The 20,184-nt window shown below is 37.4% G+C and overlaps 2 protein-coding genes across 2 annotated transcripts; both read right to left on the reverse strand.

Moving 5' to 3' along the window:
* Window positions 1-264: 264 nt before the first annotated feature.
* Window positions 265-5,800, reverse strand: LOC101315397 (probable aquaporin NIP5-1-like). Its single transcript, XM_004309445.1, has 3 exons — window positions 4,879-5,800; window positions 1,896-2,377; window positions 265-1,014 (listed from the first exon to the last, which is right to left on the reverse strand). Exons 1-3 carry the CDS (start codon window positions 5,101-5,103, stop codon window positions 816-818), a joined length of 906 nt encoding a protein of 301 aa, XP_004309493.1. The 5' UTR covers window positions 5,104-5,800; the 3' UTR covers window positions 265-815.
* Window positions 5,801-11,938: 6,138 nt separating this feature from the next.
* LOC101310852 (probable receptor-like protein kinase At1g49730-like) lies at window positions 11,939-18,564 on the reverse strand. Its single transcript, XM_004309511.1, has 6 exons — window positions 17,732-18,564; window positions 16,924-17,621; window positions 14,714-15,089; window positions 14,561-14,625; window positions 12,293-12,380; window positions 11,939-12,198 (listed from the first exon to the last, which is right to left on the reverse strand). Exons 1-6 carry the CDS (start codon window positions 18,462-18,464, stop codon window positions 12,080-12,082), a joined length of 2,079 nt encoding a protein of 692 aa, XP_004309559.1. The 5' UTR covers window positions 18,465-18,564; the 3' UTR covers window positions 11,939-12,079.
* Window positions 18,565-20,184: the final 1,620 nt, after the last annotated feature.

The raw sequence follows: 20,184 nt of genomic DNA on the forward strand, positions 1-20,184 counted from the left end.
AATCGGATTATGTTTGTGGGAAAAATATCTTCACATTTTGGGCTAATGGACATTTTCTGTTTATTTTATTTTATTGGGCAAAAGAGTGATCTCTCATTCCATTATGTCCTAAAACCATGTAAATGGAGTTGTCAATTAGCTCGAATAGACTAATACGTTCTGTTACTTCTGTCATCATTTATCTTTTATTCAAACAACGATAAATGGAAGCAGATATATGATATATCATAGCCAAAACTAGCTACAAGGAAGAAGGAACATGCATGCATCAAATCATTCTGCAGTTTATTAATGAAAGCATTATCAATACAACAAAGCCAAAATCCAAAGTCTACTCACGGGGTCCCCGGACAAACACTTACCATCCAAATTTTCAAAGAAGACGTTCCATCGTCGACAAAGGACCTTTTCTGAGATGATGGACATAGATAGGCTACAAGCACACCAACACTGATTGAGCACAAGCACATATATAAATACATATAGCTTTACAGAGTTACAGCAATGAGAATCAAAGGGCCCAAAGCATAGACTACTTTGCGTCACATCCTTCTATTGCATTGCCCCCTGCCCTTATTGTAAAGTCTATAGTTCAAATCTCTCACATCACAACATAAAATCGTCTAGCATACACACCACACTATGATCATTATTATGGAACCAGAAATTCTCGCATACCATCGTTGCATATCATCTTATGAAACTCGAGGCTCGTCGGATGAACTTGGGGGGCACGCGACGGCCGGAATGCCAAGAGAGTTAATGTACGATGTTGTATATCTATACACAAGGTTTCTGGTGTTCGCCCTGATTAGTTAGCGGCGAAAGCTTCTGACCTCACGAGCCGGAGCTCCTATTTCATCGCCCTGAAGCTTCACGGCAGTGTAGGTTCCGGCTCCGGCCAGTGCACCGAGTGTGGGGGCTACCAGGTATATCCACAATGCCCTATAGTTTCCGGCGGCCACGGCAGGGCCTAAAGTTCGCACAGGGTTCATCGAACCGCCGCTTGATGGCCTGTCACATTATAATTATACATCATTTCGGCGCAGTAAAATATGAAAGTGAAAGAGCAAGGAATTTATATAACACATGAGTGACATGACCAAGTAGCTAGCTAAGTAAGGTGAATTCAGATGTCCAGAAGTAATATAGATAGTACCAAAATGATAATGTTCATCTGTCCGGAATCTTTTCTTGTTTCAGTGTAGGAGTAAGAGGCCAAAACCCTAAATGTTAAAAATGATAAGAAAACCAACAACTAACCCTGATATGTGACGTGTTGACAGCATGGAGTCACAACCCTGATAATTGCCTAGCTTGCTAGGGTTCAAGGCTTCATGACAACTAACCCCAACAAATCCAAATTTACGACAAGCTTTCGTTTGGTTGTGTTAGGCATTATGCATACTCCAGATGTGATTCTATTGGGCATTATACAAGAAATTGTCACAGCTTTAGATTTGTCATCATAAGAGGTTGTCTTCAAACCATTATTACATTTCATAAACTAAGATAAAGCACACTCATGCATCCACCAACCCACAATTATATTTTAACCAACAACAATTAAAAATCCAAGATGCCAACTTTTGAAATACAAGTTATAGATCAAGAATTACACCATGTTCTAAGTACTTATGACATTTAACTTAAATTTCATTGTCAAAGACAGTAACTTGGAGACGAAGTTCTTATTTCAAGATTTTTGTGCTATTGAATGAAAACTTAAGAATATATTGGAATGGATTATGGATGTAAGCTGTAAGTTATGATCAAGACACGTAAGGTGTGCTAGTGGGGTAAGTCTATCTAATACATTTGAAAGAAAATTACGTAAGAGATACGATGAATAAGTAGAAAGAGATAGAGAAATGTAGAGATAGAGAGAGACTAACCCAGCTATGAGAATGTTTAGCATCACAGTCGCCCCAACAGCTAAACCAGCCAACTCTCCCACCGCACGAGTATCAGTGGCAACAGCAGTGACAACGAACAGGAGATTGAAGGTGATGATGAACTCAAGAGCAAAAGCCTGGCCGTCGCTCACAGAAGGCACCGTGACTCCGCCAGACATGTACGGATGGTAGACACCCTTGAGAGCAAAACAAGCACAGATGGACGCCGAGACCTGGGCGGCTATGTAGGCAGGGACTTGAGTCCATGGGAAGTGACGCAGGCACGCGAAGGCAATGGTGAGAGAAGGGTTGAGGTGAGCGCCAGAGATGTGGCCCGTAGAAAGAATCACGATCATCACTCCGAGTCCGGCGCATGCTGCATTTCCGATTAGGGATTCTGCTCCGTTGTACTTCTGGTTCACGATTGGTCCGGCGGTAGCAGCAAACATCAGGATGAATGTTCCCACGAACTCAGCTCCAATCTGCATACACACACACATATAGCGATGAATAACACCATCACAACCCTAGCTAGCTCCCATTATGCTGTATAGAGCTAAAAGAAGATCGAACCAAGCGTGTTCGGTTTAGATGTAAAATCATGTAATTACAACAAAACATTTTCTTATACTTTAATCATGCATACATGTATTTCATGGCAACAAAAGAGATTTTGATTAATATAGTGCATGATATATATCTTGGGGTTGCTTTTGGTTTTTCTTAGTTCATCATGTTCACGGCCCACCATCCCTAAAACTCTAAAAGGATGGTAGACATTGAAGAATTCTTGAAAAGTGCTTCGCACATTGGATGGATGCCGTGGATCTCATGTATGAGAAAAACAAAAACAAAGAGATTAAAAAGGAAAACAGAAAGAAAACCCGTGGATGTGTTTAAGAGTTCAATTTGAGCCGTCCGAAAAAATTACAATTCACCTATTTACTACTAGAGCTTTCATAGCTTAAGAGTTTTACATTTCAGGAGAGTGGACTTCCTTTCATATATAGTTTTTCCACCATGGTCCTCCTACATATGTTAGCAAGAAAATAAGAGGGACCAAACTTGCGCTCAACCGGTTTTAATTAGTTGCATTGAAAACTAAGCAGCTGCTAAGAACTTGAACATTAATCCCCTAAATTAAGTTAAAGAATTAAATTTAGTTTACCCCACTGTGGTTTAGAGGTAAATTCATGTTAGTCCTTAAACTTTCACTTTCATCAAATTACCCCCCAAGCTCTTGTTTTTTTTGTCTGCCGTCTCCTATCACTCATGCTCTGTCTAATTGGAACGTTGAAATTTGATAACATGTGATGACGTTTTAGGGGTTGAGGAGCTAAATTACCAGAAAAACAAAAGCTCAGAGGTAATCTGATGAAATTAAAAGTTTAGAAACTAACATAAATTCACCTCTAAACCATGATAAGGTAAACTGAATTTAATTATAAATTAAATCCAATTTGAAAACTCCCCAACAGAACCTTTTCCATAACCGACCTGCATATTATAATGGCGGCGGTAGGAAGAAGGCAGTTGTATTGTGATAGATTTAGGCTGTCATGCTTATTTTCGATGACGAGGATAATACAGACACCCTCATACACGACGTACATGCATGCGTTCAATATCTTTATTCGAAACTGAGTTTGTAAATATTTGACCAAGTCTGTTAGAGAAGGAGAGGCCCCCCTGGAGCAGGTGAAACGATATCATTTAAAACAAAAGAACCTAAATTATTTTTTGGGTTTTTCTTCTTCGTTTGTATATTAAGCTTAGCTACCAGAGTACAGACAAATTAACCTCATAAACTTGATTATCCTGGTAATCAACAAGGAATTATACCTTGCTAGCTAACAGATTAGTTTATGACAATTTTTTTTGTCCTTTTGTAATTCTCAAGTGAATATTTCAATCACTTAGTAAACGCTTCAGTACTTCACTGTTCTTGTTATGGGTTAACAAACGCCGCACTTTTCAACTAACAATAATGCATAAGAAAAAATAATTTAAGCACCAAACAGATGTGACATGTAAATATGGTACGATAGACAAACCCTGTAAATAATAAGAACTTGGGTATACAAATTTTAAAGTTTCTGCTGATGAAACGTGTGATATATATTACTCGTTCAAGAATCTCCCAAAAGGCCAAAACCAATGAAATTAAAAACAGAGGACGAGTATTTAGAATGTCTCTTCCATTTAATCTTTGAGGAATATTTATAAAGGGTTCCGTGCGTTTCAATGTTCAACCTCATGAACATAGATATGCAAACTAAAATATAACAGTGACTGGCTTCGAAGCTTATAGAAAGTTAAAAACACGTCTAAATTAATTGAACTTTTTTAGTTTATTGGTTATGTCTAACTAGATTATGGCTACAATTACACTGAAGAATGTCTTTCTTTTGATTTCATAGTAAAATTGATTAAGTAGTTATATTATTCATCAACCATACAAAGAGCAAAACTTTTGTTCTGAACTTCCAATGGTGCTGGATCAATTTCTAACTCTAATATTAATGCTGTATGATGTCAACTCGGGAGTGAAAAGGAGAAAAGATATAAAGTGGGAAAATGAGTGATGTAGAGGGAAAAGATTTGTTCGAAAAGTCATGCACCAATGCGCCTCGATTCAACATTTTCCATTGCAAATCGAGCGCACAGTGCTTTCACCTCATTTTTGAAGTTCTATTATCAATACCATTGGATGTAACCGAAAGGAAGAAAAATAACGTTTCGACAACCTAACATGTCAGACTCTTTAACAGTAATTATTTGAAACTGATACGTGAGATTATTTATTAAAAAACGTTTGATTAGCCAGCCAATTGGCTAAAAGAAATAAAATTCCCGACCGACTCGTAGTCAAAAGTTGCAGGTAAATAATGACGAAACAAGAACGAAGAAGAACTATAACTTTGTAATTTTTGCCGGGAAAAACAAATTACAGTGATAAGCGAGGAGAGAATAGCGCGCGTACCTTGCGGGTGAGAGAGACATCGGGAGACGGGAAGTCGGTGAAGCACGTGTGAGGTTGACCCCACGTGGGAGCATTCACAGGCAAGCAGGAATTGCATCGCGGCATTGACTTCCGATCATACGACAGCGAGTCCACTCTTCCGACCAGTCCTGAAAACAGCGGAGCTGGAGTTCCCGGCGTTGGAGGAGCCGACACCGGTGGCGTTCCAGGTTCGTATTCCGGCATTTCTAGCTAAGTTAAAAAAACAAAATACAATTTTTTTTTTTGGTTTTTGAGGAACTGGACTATAGGAATGAGAACTTGGATTACATAATTTGAAGGTTTTTATAAAGATGTAGTTACACGAGCTCTGTGATCCTGGCCAGAGTAACTAACACCAAGTACGGATAACTGAGAATTCCTATGGATGAAAATCTACAAATCAAATTTTTTTTTTTTTTTTTTGATGAAGAACTTGGATTTTAGAAGGCTAAAGTTACATGCTGTGAATGTTTTTATAAATGTGTTTCTACGGAATAGAAGAGGGGAAGAGAGCCAGGTTAGAACACTATGAATGAAGATAAGATATGACTATTGATTCATAGAAAAAGGACAATTTTTTTTGGGTTTTTCTGGAATTGGGTTATCTGGGATTGATTGTTTGGAAAGGGCTAAGATTACATGCTGGGAATGCTTTTTTTGTGGTTTTGATCAAGGAAGTATGACGGAAACGAAGAGATCCAGGTTTCGAAACTGAAGGTACAGAAATGCAGGGGCTGATGATGAAATTGAAACTGAAATGGAACAAAAGAAGAGAGAGATTACAATAATGGAGGTGAGCTGCAGATGGAGGAGGATGACGTTTAATTGGAGGGAAGAGAGAAACAAGATGAACTGTGAAAGGAGCTAGGTAGGGAGTTATGAACTGCAAGTGTGTTTGATTAAAGGCGAGGTGCATCGAGGGTTTATATATACACAAACCGAGACATGGCAAAGTCCCAAGGCAGGCTCCAACCGGGGACCTTGATAATAGTTTAGGGGAAAAGTCAATGGCAAGCTTCATAATTTTTTAACAGCTTGTGTCTCTTTTTTGCATAATGCAAGAGTCACTTGCCACCCAGAAAGCGGTCTTGAAGATCTGTCTAGCAAATATTCTACTTGTAGTTTTGCATTCTTTGATGGAGAAGTACTGTTTTTCCTTGTGAAATGTTGTGATTGCAATTTCTGAAGCGCTAACATTGCTATTAGAGGTCCCAAAATGTTTTTTGTTTTTTAATACATATCATAAGTGTCTTTAGTAGTAGTAGTGTTTGGCACTATTGATTAAAAGTCTCATAGATTACTTTTTTATGTTGAGCATTTGATGGTTCTAGGGTAAGGCTAGAGTGTGTCGATACATGTGATGCATCAATTTTGTTCTCAAGTTGTAAAATGAGTCATCAAAACAGTAATATTGGTCCTCAAAGTTGTAATATGAGTGGTTAAAGTTGTAAAAAAAAAATTAGTTACAACATTAGCCCCATTTGTCTTTAAAGTGGTAATTGAATCCTCAAAGTTGTAATATGAGTCCTCAAAGTTGTAATAACTTTTTTTTAATCACGTTGAAGACTCAATTATCACTTTAAGGACACATGATTACTAATGTTGTAACTAGAAAATTTTACAACTTTAAGGACTCATATTACAACTTCGAGGACTAATATTACTAGTTTGAGAACTTAATTTACAAAGTTGATGCATCACATCATTCACATGCATTAACACATTGTAAAATTTTTCTTCTATTAGTTTTATTTTGAAGGGGGGTAAACTGAATTTAATTCATTTTGAAAAAATTTCAGTTTACCTCCCTAATATTTGGTGGCAAAATCAGTTTAGTCTTGTAACTTTTTTTAAATCAATTCGCCCCTTCAACTTTCATAAACACATCAGTTTTGTCTAATTTTTGAATTTCCCTTAAAATATGACGTCACCAAATTGACAAGGGACCCATTTTTAACAAAAAGTTGCAGGACTAAACTGATTTTAACATCAAAGATTAGGGGTAAACTGAATTTAAAAAAAGTTAAAGGGGCGAACTGATTTTAAAAAAAGTTGCAGGACTGAACTGATTTTGACATCAAAGATTAGGGAGCTAAACTAAATTTAATTCATTTTTCTTTGATCAAATAAGAAGATTAACGCCGAATATCATATGCTCATCGTCTTACTTTTGAATGTGAGATCGAGGTTGTGAGGTTGACTCATGAATGACTAGTCGTAACGTTTGAGTTGTTTATTTGATATTAAAAAAAAATAAAAATTTAGAGTCCAATAAATTTGTAAAATCAATTTGAATCTGCAAAGACAGATAAAGTTCTCTATAGTTAGAGACTCTATATATGTTCGGTACTTTATAGGTAGAATCAATTCTCTCTATACTTTTGAATGTGAGATCGAGGTTGTGAGGTTGACTCATGAATGACTAGTCGTAACGTTTGAGTTGTTTATTTGATATTAAAAAAAAAATAGAAAATTTAGAGTCCAATAAATTTGTAAAATCAATTTGAATCTGCAAAGACAGATTAAGTTCTTTATAGTTAGAGACTCTATATATGTTCGGTACTTTATTGGTAGAATCAATTCTCTCTATAGTGTTTACCACAGAAAAATGACCTTATTTTAGTTGATGTGTAAGTTTAGCTAGGTTGGAATAACTTTTTATATATTACTTCATATAGCTAGCTAGATAACAGAAGCATATAGCACACCTGCTTATGAAGCTTCCTATCAGTAGAGACCAGAAAATTGATACAACTATACATAGTAACAGTACTGTATCTCAATCAAACAAGTCCCACTCCCAAAAATGAAATAGACCGTTGAAAACATATAGGCTTAAGAAAATGCAATACGTATAATGGCGTGTGATGACACTCATCATGACAGTAAAGAGGTAATTAGCTAGCTAGATGCACAAGAAGGATGATTAATTTGAAGGATGGGAGAATCGCTAATTGGCCCCGAAGTAACAGAATTGCGTAAAACCGACATTTCATGCACGCTTTTTATAATTCATTTTCATTGACTCTCACTTCCATTGGCTTAGAGGCATCTTTCATGACTAGGGCACGACCCACACATGGCCCTCTAATCAAACTGGGCAGCTCCTTCAGTTTTGCCTCTGCAGTATAATAATACCACCCTCTCTCAATCATGCACTAAACAAATCGATCACAATGAGACTTTCTCTGTTACAAAACCAATCAACTACTGTTTAGAAGTGTATCTGGACGAGTTTTTTTTCACTCTTCGAGCTCAGCATCATTGTTTTCACCTCGTTTCGTTTCACATGTAGTTTATTGAAAGTTCTTCTACACACCGAGGTCGCGGAAAAAGTCACGCAGATGCTTCGTTGCCAAATTGCCTTAGCTAGCTAGGCCACCGTAGTTGAGCTATAGCCGCTGCTCTACGTACCCTTAGGCCTTAGTTACCCCTTGTTCTTGTTATAGCTATATATATCTTCAAAAAGTCGTCTCTCTCATTGTCGGTACATGCATGATTTCGTGCTTCCTTCGTTTTCATTATTTTTCCTTTTATCTATATACTTGTGTATATATAATTCGTCCACAGGTACAAGTTCGATGTTAATTTACCTTCTTGCATTGCGTACGTAACAGTGTAGCTAGCTGTTTAGATCTGCAAGCAAATGAACATTGATTAATTGTTTCATTCCCAAATCCGAAACACATACATAATCGATTTGTTGGGTTTTCTTAGGATCAAAACTACTTAATTAATTGCAACGAAGTTTAAGATCGGACATCGATCACGTACTAGATTTGATATATGATGAACAAAACTCCAATAGAAAAATGGAGCTACTACTGTAAATAAGCATAGCTAGTTATAGATTGGTTTCATTGTAAAGTCCCAAAATTCCTAAGCCCCTAATTAACACTTATAAGTACAAGGGTGTGAGTCAACTAGCCGGCCTCTTCCTCCCCAAGTCCCAAATCTAAATGTCGACTAAATGAACAATTTCATGTAGTCAATCGTTAACATTTTAAAACAACACAAAAATCTCCCATATATCATGTGTTTAATTAGTCAAACTCTAATTTATTCCAATTAAACTTCAATTCAAAGAATATAGTTAGATTGTATTGCAAGTAAGCTTGCGAATTTACCAATACTAGCTTGTTGAAGTTAAGATCGACAGCTATGTATCATATATAAAAGACCCTTTTAAGTAGTTTATCTCGTAATACTTTAAAAGAACACTTTCTTAACCCTAGACGTGGTGATGAGTGACTGATCGATCCTTTCATACATAAACATGATTATGATTAGAATCATAAACATGATCGATCATATCTTACATTGCATAAAAACCCCATAAAATTAACATGGCCAGAGCAGGAGTATATATATACCTATAAAAAAACCCTTCAATGATGAATATGGGGGAAAAAAACCACTAGAATGATTGAATTACTTTCATTAATAAGTACTATTTTGCTTCTTAATTATAAAAGTTCATATGATGGGAACCTATCGATCAAGAGAGCGCCAGCACCTTTTATTCTAATAAATTTGCTAGCTTCTGGGTTCGAGTGGAGCTTTATTAAACTAAGACACAATGCTGGTTCATCATGCATGTGAAGATTCCTGATGAACCAGATAATGGGGTTAATCTACTCCTACGTACGTACTAAGTACTTTAAATTTTAAATAAAAGTAATGTTTGTTTGTTTGAACAAGAAGAATAATCAGAGAGAATACTTGATAACTAAGTTGCTAATCACATTCTTAGGCTCTTGATTACCGAGCTCAGCTAACTTGGTAGCATCAAACAGGTATATAGATTATATAAAAGGATCGATCTCCAGCTCCACCAGGGTGTCTGTGGTTGCATCATCATGCATGTGTATAATGGAATTCTGTGTGCTCTAGACTACGATTTTTTCATTCGATTCCTTGGTCGAGCAGTTTGGTTATTCTTTTATATCTTCTCTTTTCTTTATCAAAGTTGCATTGGTTGATCAGCTGCCTAGGAACCTTAAGTAGTGAGAGAAAATAAGAATTGGATACTGTTAATTTGCATCAGATTGTTCTCAATCCCACAGGAGATCTGTTGCAAAGGTCAAACGAGATGAGATGCTTCTCCATATATGAGCTAGTGAAAACTCTAAACAGACCCCATGATGAACATCCCCAAGTTGAACAAATGAACAATACTTTCACATCCCAAAGTTACTGTAAGTGTATGTAAGTACATCCTCAGTGAAACTCCAATTTGCTTTTACGTTTGAGAATAAGTTTTATACAGACATTACACCACAAAGGCCAAACACAGATCCAATTGGATTGGGACACCCTCAATCTTGTTCTCTCCAATTCACTGAATGATCTATTTCCTCCCAATAATATTGGTTTAACAAGTCCCTCAATGTTTCATTACTTGATCAGTCACTACTCACTTGTAGACAAAACTTAGTGGAGTAGTGCCTTTTGGGAGGGCTAGCTGAAAAAAAGTTGGGAATTAGCTAGATGGTCTTAAAGTCTCAAAATAAAATCCCCATTCTTCCTTTCTGTTCCCCGATGCAAACCTCAGCCATTGTTAGAGCTGCAGCTAGGGATTTTTTCTTTATCAAAAACTCATACAAATTAAGACATGAAAGGATCAGACAAAATCCCAACCCCTCTCTCTCTTTCTTTCAAAACCAAAAGCAATTATATAGTGGGTGGTTCATTTATGTATAGTATTGACATTCATATTTCTGATGTCCCACGTATCCCATAAGATCACTTTGGACTGGTGAAGTGCAGGAGTTCCTTTAGATTTTGAACTAGAATGATTGCATATGAGAAAGCTAAGAAGGGTTGACTATTATATACGTACTGATTCCCTTGGCAAAAAAAGCTAAGGTAGCTAGCTAGCTTCAATTCAATTCAAGCTTTTCAATAATTTAGTTTGTGTGGCATAAACTTTAGGACGGTGATTGTTGAGTAGAAGATACTCCAAAATCCAAATGATTCTCTCAACTCTTGAGAGGAAGGTCCATGGCCTAGCCTCATGCATTTTCCTCTTTCTGCTTTTTTTGACGTTCATAAACTTTATGGGTTATTGCCAGCCATTATCAAAATGATGAACCAAGCAATAACCCCAACAGTTGATCACTTCTGTTCGATCCAGAAGTTTCTGATGCTTTTATACATTTTGAAGTCTCTGAATTATATGAATCTGGTGTGTTTCGTTTTCTCGATCACCAGTCAACGTGGACATGAATCATCAATAGGCATTTGCCAAATTTGTCGGTGGATGCCAACAAAAAAGGACCTTCAAGCTTTCTGAAAACTATCTTTTTGATTGGACAAACCACTCTAGAATGCTCTTACAATTAGGCGAGGGGGAGGGGGAGGGGAACCCTTTTTGATTGAGCTACATAATGATTCATGTTACATTGCATAACTTAGGTGATTTGAATCCCTTAATCGGAATCAAAGTGAGACGTACATGCGAGATGATATGACATGATACGTTGTCAGATTACAGTTATGTTCCGCAAATGATTTAGATCGATGATTTTTTACAACATAACAATGTTCAACCAGATAAACTTTTGTAGGTTATTCAGTGTTCGACTGGACGCTAACATCTTTTGGTTAGTCAGTAAAGCCAAACAGATATAACTAGGAAGAATCGGCCAAGTTTGATAGAGTTCTTGTGCTGATAGGAAAAGCAATCAAGTCAAAGTTTAGCTTCTTAAAATCATGCACTTTCAGATACTATTTTCTTTCATAATTCTGTGGAAACCGTATAATAATGAAGTAGAATGTAGAGACATAATGCGTCGATTATTGTATAAGCAATGTCAAGAACTAGTACAACCATGCAAGCAAAGGGCCAGATGCAGAGATGCTTCTATTTCCACATTGCTCAGCACCATCTGTGGTGAGCAACAAGGTCTGTTTTCTTTTTATATAAAACTGAAAAATGGTTAGGAGTGCAAGGTGGGTGGAGTCACTGGAGTGAGTATAATGGAGGTGGGAACTGAGAACAGAAGCACTCATACTTGAAGAAAAACGTCAGCAGTGAGTCAAAACTTCAAATCCAGAAAAAGAGGAAGAAGCAGTTATAGAACACAAAGATTGACTTCAAAATTTGTTTACAACTTTACTACATCAACAAGAAATGCACGATTTCTCAGTTACAAAGAAGCATCTCTATAGGACAGAACTAAAGATTAGTGACACTATCTTGAAGGTATGCTGTTATAAACACAGCCAGTGCACTTAGGGAAAGAGCCAAGAGAGGGCCTGCAGGAGCAAATTTCCGAGTAGCTGCTAATCGTATTCCTGAAAAGAAATTAACAGTTAGTTCAGTATTGGTGCAAGCAATTGTTATTCAATACATGGCATTGCAACAATCTTGATCGAGGCATATGCATACCAAATACAGAAGCAAAAAGGAATGCCGACCCAAAGCCAAGGGCATCACCAAGAGCTTCAGTCTCTGGTTTTTGCATCAAATAATAAGCCTACAAGTAACCAGAAGCCAAAGATTAATACATTGGCAAACGTTTCCTCATGCCAACAAGCTGAACTATATTAACTATCATACGTATACTCAGACTCTCAGAGGATAAGACTCATAAACATTATTCAAAAATCACAATCAATATTTGTGCAATATTTTGGACTTAACCCACAAACAACACAGTTGCAGACTTGCAGTTGGTGAGAACATGATAAAACAACAGAAAGCTCTTTCTTTCCAAAAGACATAAAGTTTATTAAAAAAAAACAAAAAAAAAACAGAAACAGCAAGGGAATACGCTGGATTTTGGTTCCGCCACTTAGATGCTAATATAAAAAGCCCCAGGATCAGGATTACTAATTCCAGGAAGCATAACCAAAGATATCTGAAATGGTGGGATATCTAGTTATTTCACATCTTAAATTTATGTTATTTATTTGGGTCTGGTTCCTGGGACATTAAATTTGACACTAATTTTAACATTATTTATTAGCCATTAGATTTTAAAAAATTCAATGGTCTAGATCAATTTAAATATAATGTTAGCTTATAAAAACTGACGTGGCAAAGTGATGTGGCATTTTCTAATTTCATAACAAATCAAACTAAAAGAAAAGAAAAAAAATCAGAAGTTAAAATCTTAAACCCTTTCTAATTTGCCCGAAATTCTCAATCTCGAAGAACTCATAACCCTTTCTTCTACCCATTTTTCCCGTCTCCCAATTGTCAAATCTCTTTTGAGTTTTGGTCAATCCAACATATCCGATCTCCTCTCAATCTAACATATATACCCGAACAAATTAACAATGAAAAAGGTTATCGGCTGGAAGCCAAGTTATAAGAGAAGCAATATCATCTTGGCGTTCAATTTTGGGTATAGAACAGCAGTGAGCTTTTTTATTCCAGACTGATAAAGATTGATATTAGTTTGAGAAGACGAAGAAGTGAAGAACAACATGAATAACAAATGGATGATTTTCAGCTAGTTTGAAATACTAATTAAACACAATATTGATGTGTGCGATAAAAAAAAAATGAATGCCAGAAGACGAGACGCAAAACAGAAGAACACAAACCCAGAAAAAAAGAAAAGAACACACACGAGCAAACGAACCAATTTGTAAAATAACATACCACAAACATATTAATCTAAGCCATGGTTGACATGGTTTGTCTGCTAGCTTCTCATGTTTGAGTAGTATGGTGTTCATGAATCATGTCAATGTTGCAAACATGGCCTCTCATGGATCACTTAATTACCATTTAATAATCTATGACAATTGAAGCATTACTTTTATAAAGGGACATTTACACTAGAGAACTGGCCTCTCATGGTTCGTTTGCTCCTCTGTGTTCTTTCTTTTATTCTTTTTCTGGGTTTGTATTCTTCTGTTTCTGCGTCTTGCGTTCTTATTTTTTTCTTCTTTTTTTTATCGCACACATCGATATTGTGTTTAAGATTTTAGCTTCTGAATTTCTTTTCTTTTCTTTTAGTTTGTTTTGTTATAAAATTAGAAAATGCCACATCATTTTGTCATGTCAGTTTTTATAATTAGCAGACATTATATTTAAATTGATCTAGACCATTAAATTTTTTAAAATCTAATGGTCAATAAATGGTGTCAAAATTAGTGTCAAATCTAATGTCCTAGGAACCGGACCCTATTTATAAAGTCCAGCGATACATTTTGCCAGGTCCTTTTGGATAAGGTTAGATGCTAAGTTTCAGGACTCCATTTAATCAAATCAATACATCGAGTGGGAGCTTTTTACAATTTAAAGTGCTTGTACATTTTTCAGAGAAAAAGAGCAAGTATTCTCTCTTCACATGGTTAGTACAGTAGAGGCGTTACTGGCTGAAAGCCAGAAATGTAATGTTTCAAATGCATTATGATCAATACAGTTATACAGGGAAGAGGGAACTAATACGTTTAATCTGATAGACTATCATAGACAGCACAGAGGTTCATAAACTAGCAGTAGTTTAGAGTCCAATACTGTTGGTTAGACCTGTTGCAATTGGTTGACATCAAGTGACAGTAAAGTTGGCACATTATCAACCAATCCTTTGAGTTAAGCCTAGTAACATAAGCGAGCGATTGTCCACATTACTGAACACAAAGCGTGGTAAAACAGACACAAATTATAAAAATTAAGTCCCAAATAAACAAAGACTCTTACAGTGGCCATTACAGCTGCTCCTGAAAGACCTCCAATAAGTGACCCTTTGCTTCCTGTCCTAGTATCTGCCGGCGAAAAATTCACCTTCAATTTTACCCAAAAAAAGAAAAGAAAAAAGTTAAGTATTTATAGAAGTAGTGAGGATGAGCTTACAGGCAAAGAAGCCACCGCTGAGGAGGAGGAATCCATAAACGGCGGAGGTAGTCTGGGCATACTCCGCCAAGTTAGAAGTGCACGAAAACCGACGACGGGGATTGGAAGCTGCCTTGGTGGGCCTGGTTCGGAGACTGATCGCGTTATTTCCGGCAATGAAGTCGCAGCGGAAAGGATTAGGATTTGAAAACGCGTGAGAAGATTTGGGTCTGGGAATAGTGGAATGGTGTTGGGAGAAGCAAACCCTGGAGAAACTGAGAGTGGCCGACGCCATCATCGCAGTGAGCTTCTGGACTTGTGTGGGGGATATACACACTCCCACTCTCCATTCTAGATTGCAAAGATAATTGAGAAAGAGGATCATTTGCACAGTGTACTAGAGGGCTTTTGTCTGGGCGCCAAATTTATTTGGGCTAGATCTAAAGCCCAATGGCGATTGAAGCCTTTGTATCGGATGCGTTACCTAATCAACCTCTTCTGGTGTTCTCGGCCTTGAATGTTTGTTACTCGGTCATTTTCCGGTGATCCGACATTCATTCCACATGCTCTACTCTTTCATTTTCTGGTTGTCCGAACTTCGTTTAGTACATTGTCGTTCATGTTATTTCTCTTCCATTTCTCGGTGGCCCGACTTCGTTCGATGCACTGTTGTTAATGTTATTTCTCTTTCATTTCTTGATAGTCTCATTTTTATTTCCCGTATTGAACATTTCGTCCAGATAAGGAAGCGTTAAAGATCTTGTATGACTGTGGTGTGAATACAATTAGTGAGTAAAATAAATTTTGTACTTCCTAATATGTATAAATCTACTAATCTATACATAAATTTACCTTAATTTGACTGTTATGAATATCAGTTATTCTTTGTCTAGCGAATACTCCAAATCACTTCTAATTGGTTTGTTGTTTTTTACTTTTTTGTTCTCTACCTCAACCATCACTCTTCTCCGCACCCCTTTGTAGAGTTTAGAGAGCAAACTTTGGCTATATATTTTCCAGTGTATTGAAAAGGCAATACCATCTTCAAAAAAAAAACAAGAAAAAGCCAATACATACTAGTATGGAAGAACCCTTCAAAGGGAAAGAACTAGTATGGCAGAAGATGGTGACAATAGCCAACAAGCATTAAAAAGATATCAAATTAGGATATAAACATGTGAAGCTCTATCTCCTTTTCTTATATCTGATATAGACATGAACTTTAAAGAATCCGAATGAAAACGCTAAAAGCAAAAGAACAACAATTCCAGCCAAAGTAGCATCATATTCTTAAAATATCATGAACAAAACGTTGGACCCTAATTTCTTTCAGTTTATGCCCAACCTTATTAAACAGATTGCACTAATTCGAGAGTGAGAAATTCTTCGGTGCGACGGCCGTGCCACGTGTTCGTGCGACACGTGTTTTTTTTTTTTTTTTCTACAGCAGCCGTTGCATTCTCCTCCGGCGAAGCTTCTTCTGCCTTTCTCTGGAGAATCTTGGCTCGTCAAAGCTCCGGGAGTGAATGGAGGGGAGAGGAGAGGGATCCGGAGAGGTGGAGAGGAAGAAGAAAGCGGAGAGAGGAGGGGTAGGGTTTCAAAGGATGTGGCGGTAGCGGAATTTGGGGCTGGAAATGAGGGAGAGCAGCGGAGTAGAATCTACGTCGTGGTTGGCGATGGTTTCAGTCGGCGAGGGTGAAGAAAAACAGAAGAAGCTTCACTGGAGGAGAATGCAGCGGCTGCTGCGGGCTGCTGTGAAAAAAAAAAAAAAAAAAAAAAAAAAACATGTGTTGCACGACCGTCGGCCTGTCGCACGGACACGTGGCACAACTGTCGCACATAAGTATTTCTCTTCGAGAGTTTAAGGTTACGTCAGTCTTATAGTTTACTGGTCTGGTATGACTGCTTGAAGTTAACAAATCAAAATGACCACATAATTCACGAATTCTGGTATACAATACGTAATTTTAGCCATTCAAAATAAATTATTTACAAAAAATCATTATGTATATGTATGATGTCATTTAATTTTGATTATTTACCTAGATGTATTTATAGATACACACCGCATAATAAAGAGACTCTGCACATAATTATTCTACGAAGCAATAATGGACGATTGATTTCCTTCTATAATTTGTCAAACAAATTTACATCAGAAACATTATTGAAAATTTCATGTAGATCAATTTTTACATCTGTCTAGCCCTGAATTACGAGTATGATTTCACTGATTTATGGTGCGACTCTTCTATTACGAACGCGATGGAGGAAATTCTGTCGGTGATTGTCCGCAAAATTTGAGTGACAGATGGCCTGAGCGTAGGAGACTGCCGCAAGCACGTGGCGGCCAGTGAGAGCATGGCCCTCGCTTCCTCCACGTCAAACCCGCCAGCCGTTCCCAGCCTACTATCCACCATTCCCGCCACCACCTCCTCCTCCATATCCCCGCCATCCACCAGCCTGGGACCCACCATCGACGTCAACAGCTGACCCTTGTCCGAGCAGAAGGCATCCATCCCCGTCACGAGCTGAAGGAGCAGGACGCCGAAGCTGTAAACGTCGTTCTTCTTGGACGCGAAGCCGGTCCTCATGTAGTGAGGGTCGGTGTAGCCGGGAGAGCCCATCATTAGAAACTGTTTCTTTAACGCAGGAGACGGCGGCTGCACGGTGGAGGAGAATCCCATTTTGGCTGAGCCGAAGTCGCAGAGCTTGGAGTTTAGGTTTTTGTCTAGCAACACATTGGATGCCTTGATGTCCATGTGAACGATTTGCAAGGCGCATTTCTCGTGTAGATACTCAATTGCTTGTGCGATTTCATATGCAATTAGCATCCTATTCTTCCATGGCAGAACACTCTGTTCTTCGCCGTGAAGAATCTCTTGTAAATTTCCGTTTGCTACATATTCGAAAACCAGAGCACCCTCCTCTGTTATGAACAAGAAAATTAATCAGTATTTCGAATTAATTAGATACTTCTAAATATCAATACAATGATGATCTACGGATTATTCTGTAAATTTAGAACACGAAACTCACCTCGATCGTCACAATAACCGAGAAGTTTAACGATGCTTTGATGGCCAAGACGGAGAAGGATGTCAAGTTCTTGTCTGAACACCTGGTTGAGACGCTCGCTGCCGTTGTGGATCTTAATAGCCCAAAACCGGTGAATGGAATCCGGCGAGTGAGCCAAGTATACGGTGCTGTACCCTCCGGATCCAATCACCGTCGAGAAGTTGTTGGTGAACCTCGCAATCTCATCCCAACTGAACTTCCTGACGCCACTCTCCCCCTTCTTGTTCTCATCATCGTCGACATCGTCGACAGTTTCGGTGTTGGTCATTTCCATTGCGGTTCCAACACGGTTCTGGTTTCGTTTCAGTTTGAAGCCAAAACACTTAAACAGGGCCATGATTAAAACCAGAGAGGTGAGTAAGGCAGAGAGGGTTATTACAAGTGTGACGATTTTAGGGTCAACGTGGACACCGTGATGGGTTTTAAAGGGTGAGAGGGTCGGTGGGTTGGTGGGAGAAGAAGAGGAAGAGGAAGGGGAGGAGGCAGAGATTATGGGGCGAGAAGCCTCGGAGAAAGTGAAGAGTAGGGAGGAAACAAGGAAGAGAGTAAGAGTGAAACTGGCGGTTCTGCAACCACAGACAAAATGAAACCCGTGTGGGGAAGAAGAAGATGAACAAGTAGAATATAAAATCTGAGCTCGTTGTTGTTCTTCTTCTCTGACTAGTACTATTTTTCTTGTGCTAGATTTGGCCATGGGAGGCACAATCTGACAGGCCCCTTTTGATTCCGATCTAACACTCGATCTCTCTCTCACCCTAAATGAAAACAAAAGGAGCAGCAGCTTCCTTCTTACTTTCCCCACACAATACACGATGAGAGGGATTATTTGAGAATAGGCAGATTTGACTCGCCTATCAATTAATCAATCCAAATCATTGATCTAACTATTTTAATTCTTGCTTATTTATGAGACGAAAAAGATAGTTCCCCATCTCTTGTTCGTCAAGAGAAATTAAAATTATGGATTTAGGAAATTTCGATATTGCATTTCGATACATAACTAACGTGTGATGTATTTCGTATATTTCATTTCCTGTAGGAATTTTTAAAATTTAAGTTGTTGTTATCATATATATTTTATTTCTACACGTTAATGAAGCGATGCAATTGATGAATGAACAATTGAAGTAATGTCTATATGTTAAAATTATTTTCACCAATATAATTCGTCAAGAAAGAATATTAGGGCTTGTGTTAGTCAGAACAAGAATGACACTAATTAATCCCCACCACGTACTATTGTTAAGTTATTTTCTTCACACTGGCTACATATTGATGTTTATTATTGTTTTGTGAGGACTTTGGTGTCCACCAGTGGTCCAGTATTAAAATTTTGCACATTTCAATGCTTTAGCATTCAATGCCAGATCGAATTTAAAAAGTTTGCCTTTCAGATTTCTTCGATTTATAGATATTTCATCAACTTTTTAACTTGGAGGCATGAAACATGGCATTTACTAAATTTCAGTACAATTATGTATGATGTGTAAATTATGTTGTATTTCTTTTATTATTATTATTGTTATTATTGAGATTGATATAACAAGTCACATAGGTTACGTTAGTAAGTTACTAACATATCTACACAATCAGTATACGGATCGAGATCCACCGATCCACCAAAGTATCCTAAAAAAGCCATAGTAACCTCCCGTTGCATACTCACGAATCTGAAGACTCCTTAAACATGCTAGAAACAAACTAATGAGAATTAGAACTCGAACACTTAACATGAGGGTTTCATACTGAACAACTTGACCAAGGTTACCACTGCAGGTGGTTAATTATGTTATATTCCTGATCAAAAAGTTACGTCATATTAATTTTGTAAGAGTTAAGACTAAACTCATGAAACTTTTACAAGTTTTTTGTTTAGATACATAAAACTTTTACAAGTTTAATCCATCGAACCGTATACTTTTGTGTCACATTACGTATAAAGTAGCTTCCACCCCAATTATCTAATTTCAAAACTTTCCAAATGAGCCCACAACAAAAAGTTATTCTAAAGTTGGGCTATCATTTCTATTATCACAATGAAAATGAGATTTATGGAAGTATAAATGATTATCACGCGGCTTTATCAATCCTTTTCAAGTCTTGTCCATACTATTCTTTACCTTCCCTGTGTGTGCACTTCAAATACGAATTATGAATGACTAATGACTAATGAATCCATTCAAGCCATAATAATTTGGTTAACAATTTGCTCATTATTGATAATGTTCATTTGAATTCAATTATGCGCAAATATGACCAACCAAAACGAGTGGGGGACTTTCATTTGAGGAAGAAAGCAAATCAATGGTCTATTTCAGTGTGTTTGATTTAGTGACACTTAAGCTGCAAGTGCTTTTCGGGTAAGCAGTATAATCTTTTTCTTTACAAAAAGAAAAAGCAAAAATCAAGCAAGT

Source organism: Fragaria vesca, unplaced genomic scaffold (genome assembly GCF_000184155.1).
Source record: "Fragaria vesca subsp. vesca unplaced genomic scaffold, FraVesHawaii_1.0 scf0512956, whole genome shotgun sequence".
Lineage (NCBI taxonomy): Eukaryota > Viridiplantae > Streptophyta > Magnoliopsida > Rosales > Rosaceae > Fragaria > Fragaria vesca.

What these genes read in the sequence shown, in the direction of transcription:
- LOC101315397 (XM_004309445.1), bottom strand. Translation starts at nt 5,103, where the DNA reads ATGCCGGAATACGAACCTGGAACGCCACCGGTGTCGGCTCCTCCAACG. An exon ending in ATGTCTCTCTCACCCGCAAG is followed by an intron (nt 2,378 to 4,878) that starts GTACGCGCGCTA and finishes GTGTGTATGCAG; the next exon opens with ATTGGAGCTGAGTTCGTGGG. An exon ending in CTAAACATTCTCATAGCTGG is followed by an intron (nt 1,015 to 1,895) that starts GTTAGTCTCTCT and finishes ATAATGTGACAG; the next exon opens with GCCATCAAGCGGCGGTTCGA.
- LOC101310852 (XM_004309511.1), bottom strand. Translation starts at nt 18,464, where the DNA reads ATGGCCAAATCTAGCACAAGAAAAATAGTACTAGTCAGAGAAGAAGAA. An exon ending in CAGCGGTGGCTTCTTTGCCT is followed by an intron (nt 14,626 to 14,713) that starts GTAAGCTCATCC and finishes TTTCGCCGGCAG; the next exon opens with ATACTAGGACAGGAAGCAAA. An exon ending in CCTTTTTGCTTCTGTATTTG is followed by an intron (nt 12,199 to 12,292) that starts GTATGCATATGC and finishes ATTTCTTTTCAG; the next exon opens with GAATACGATTAGCAGCTACT.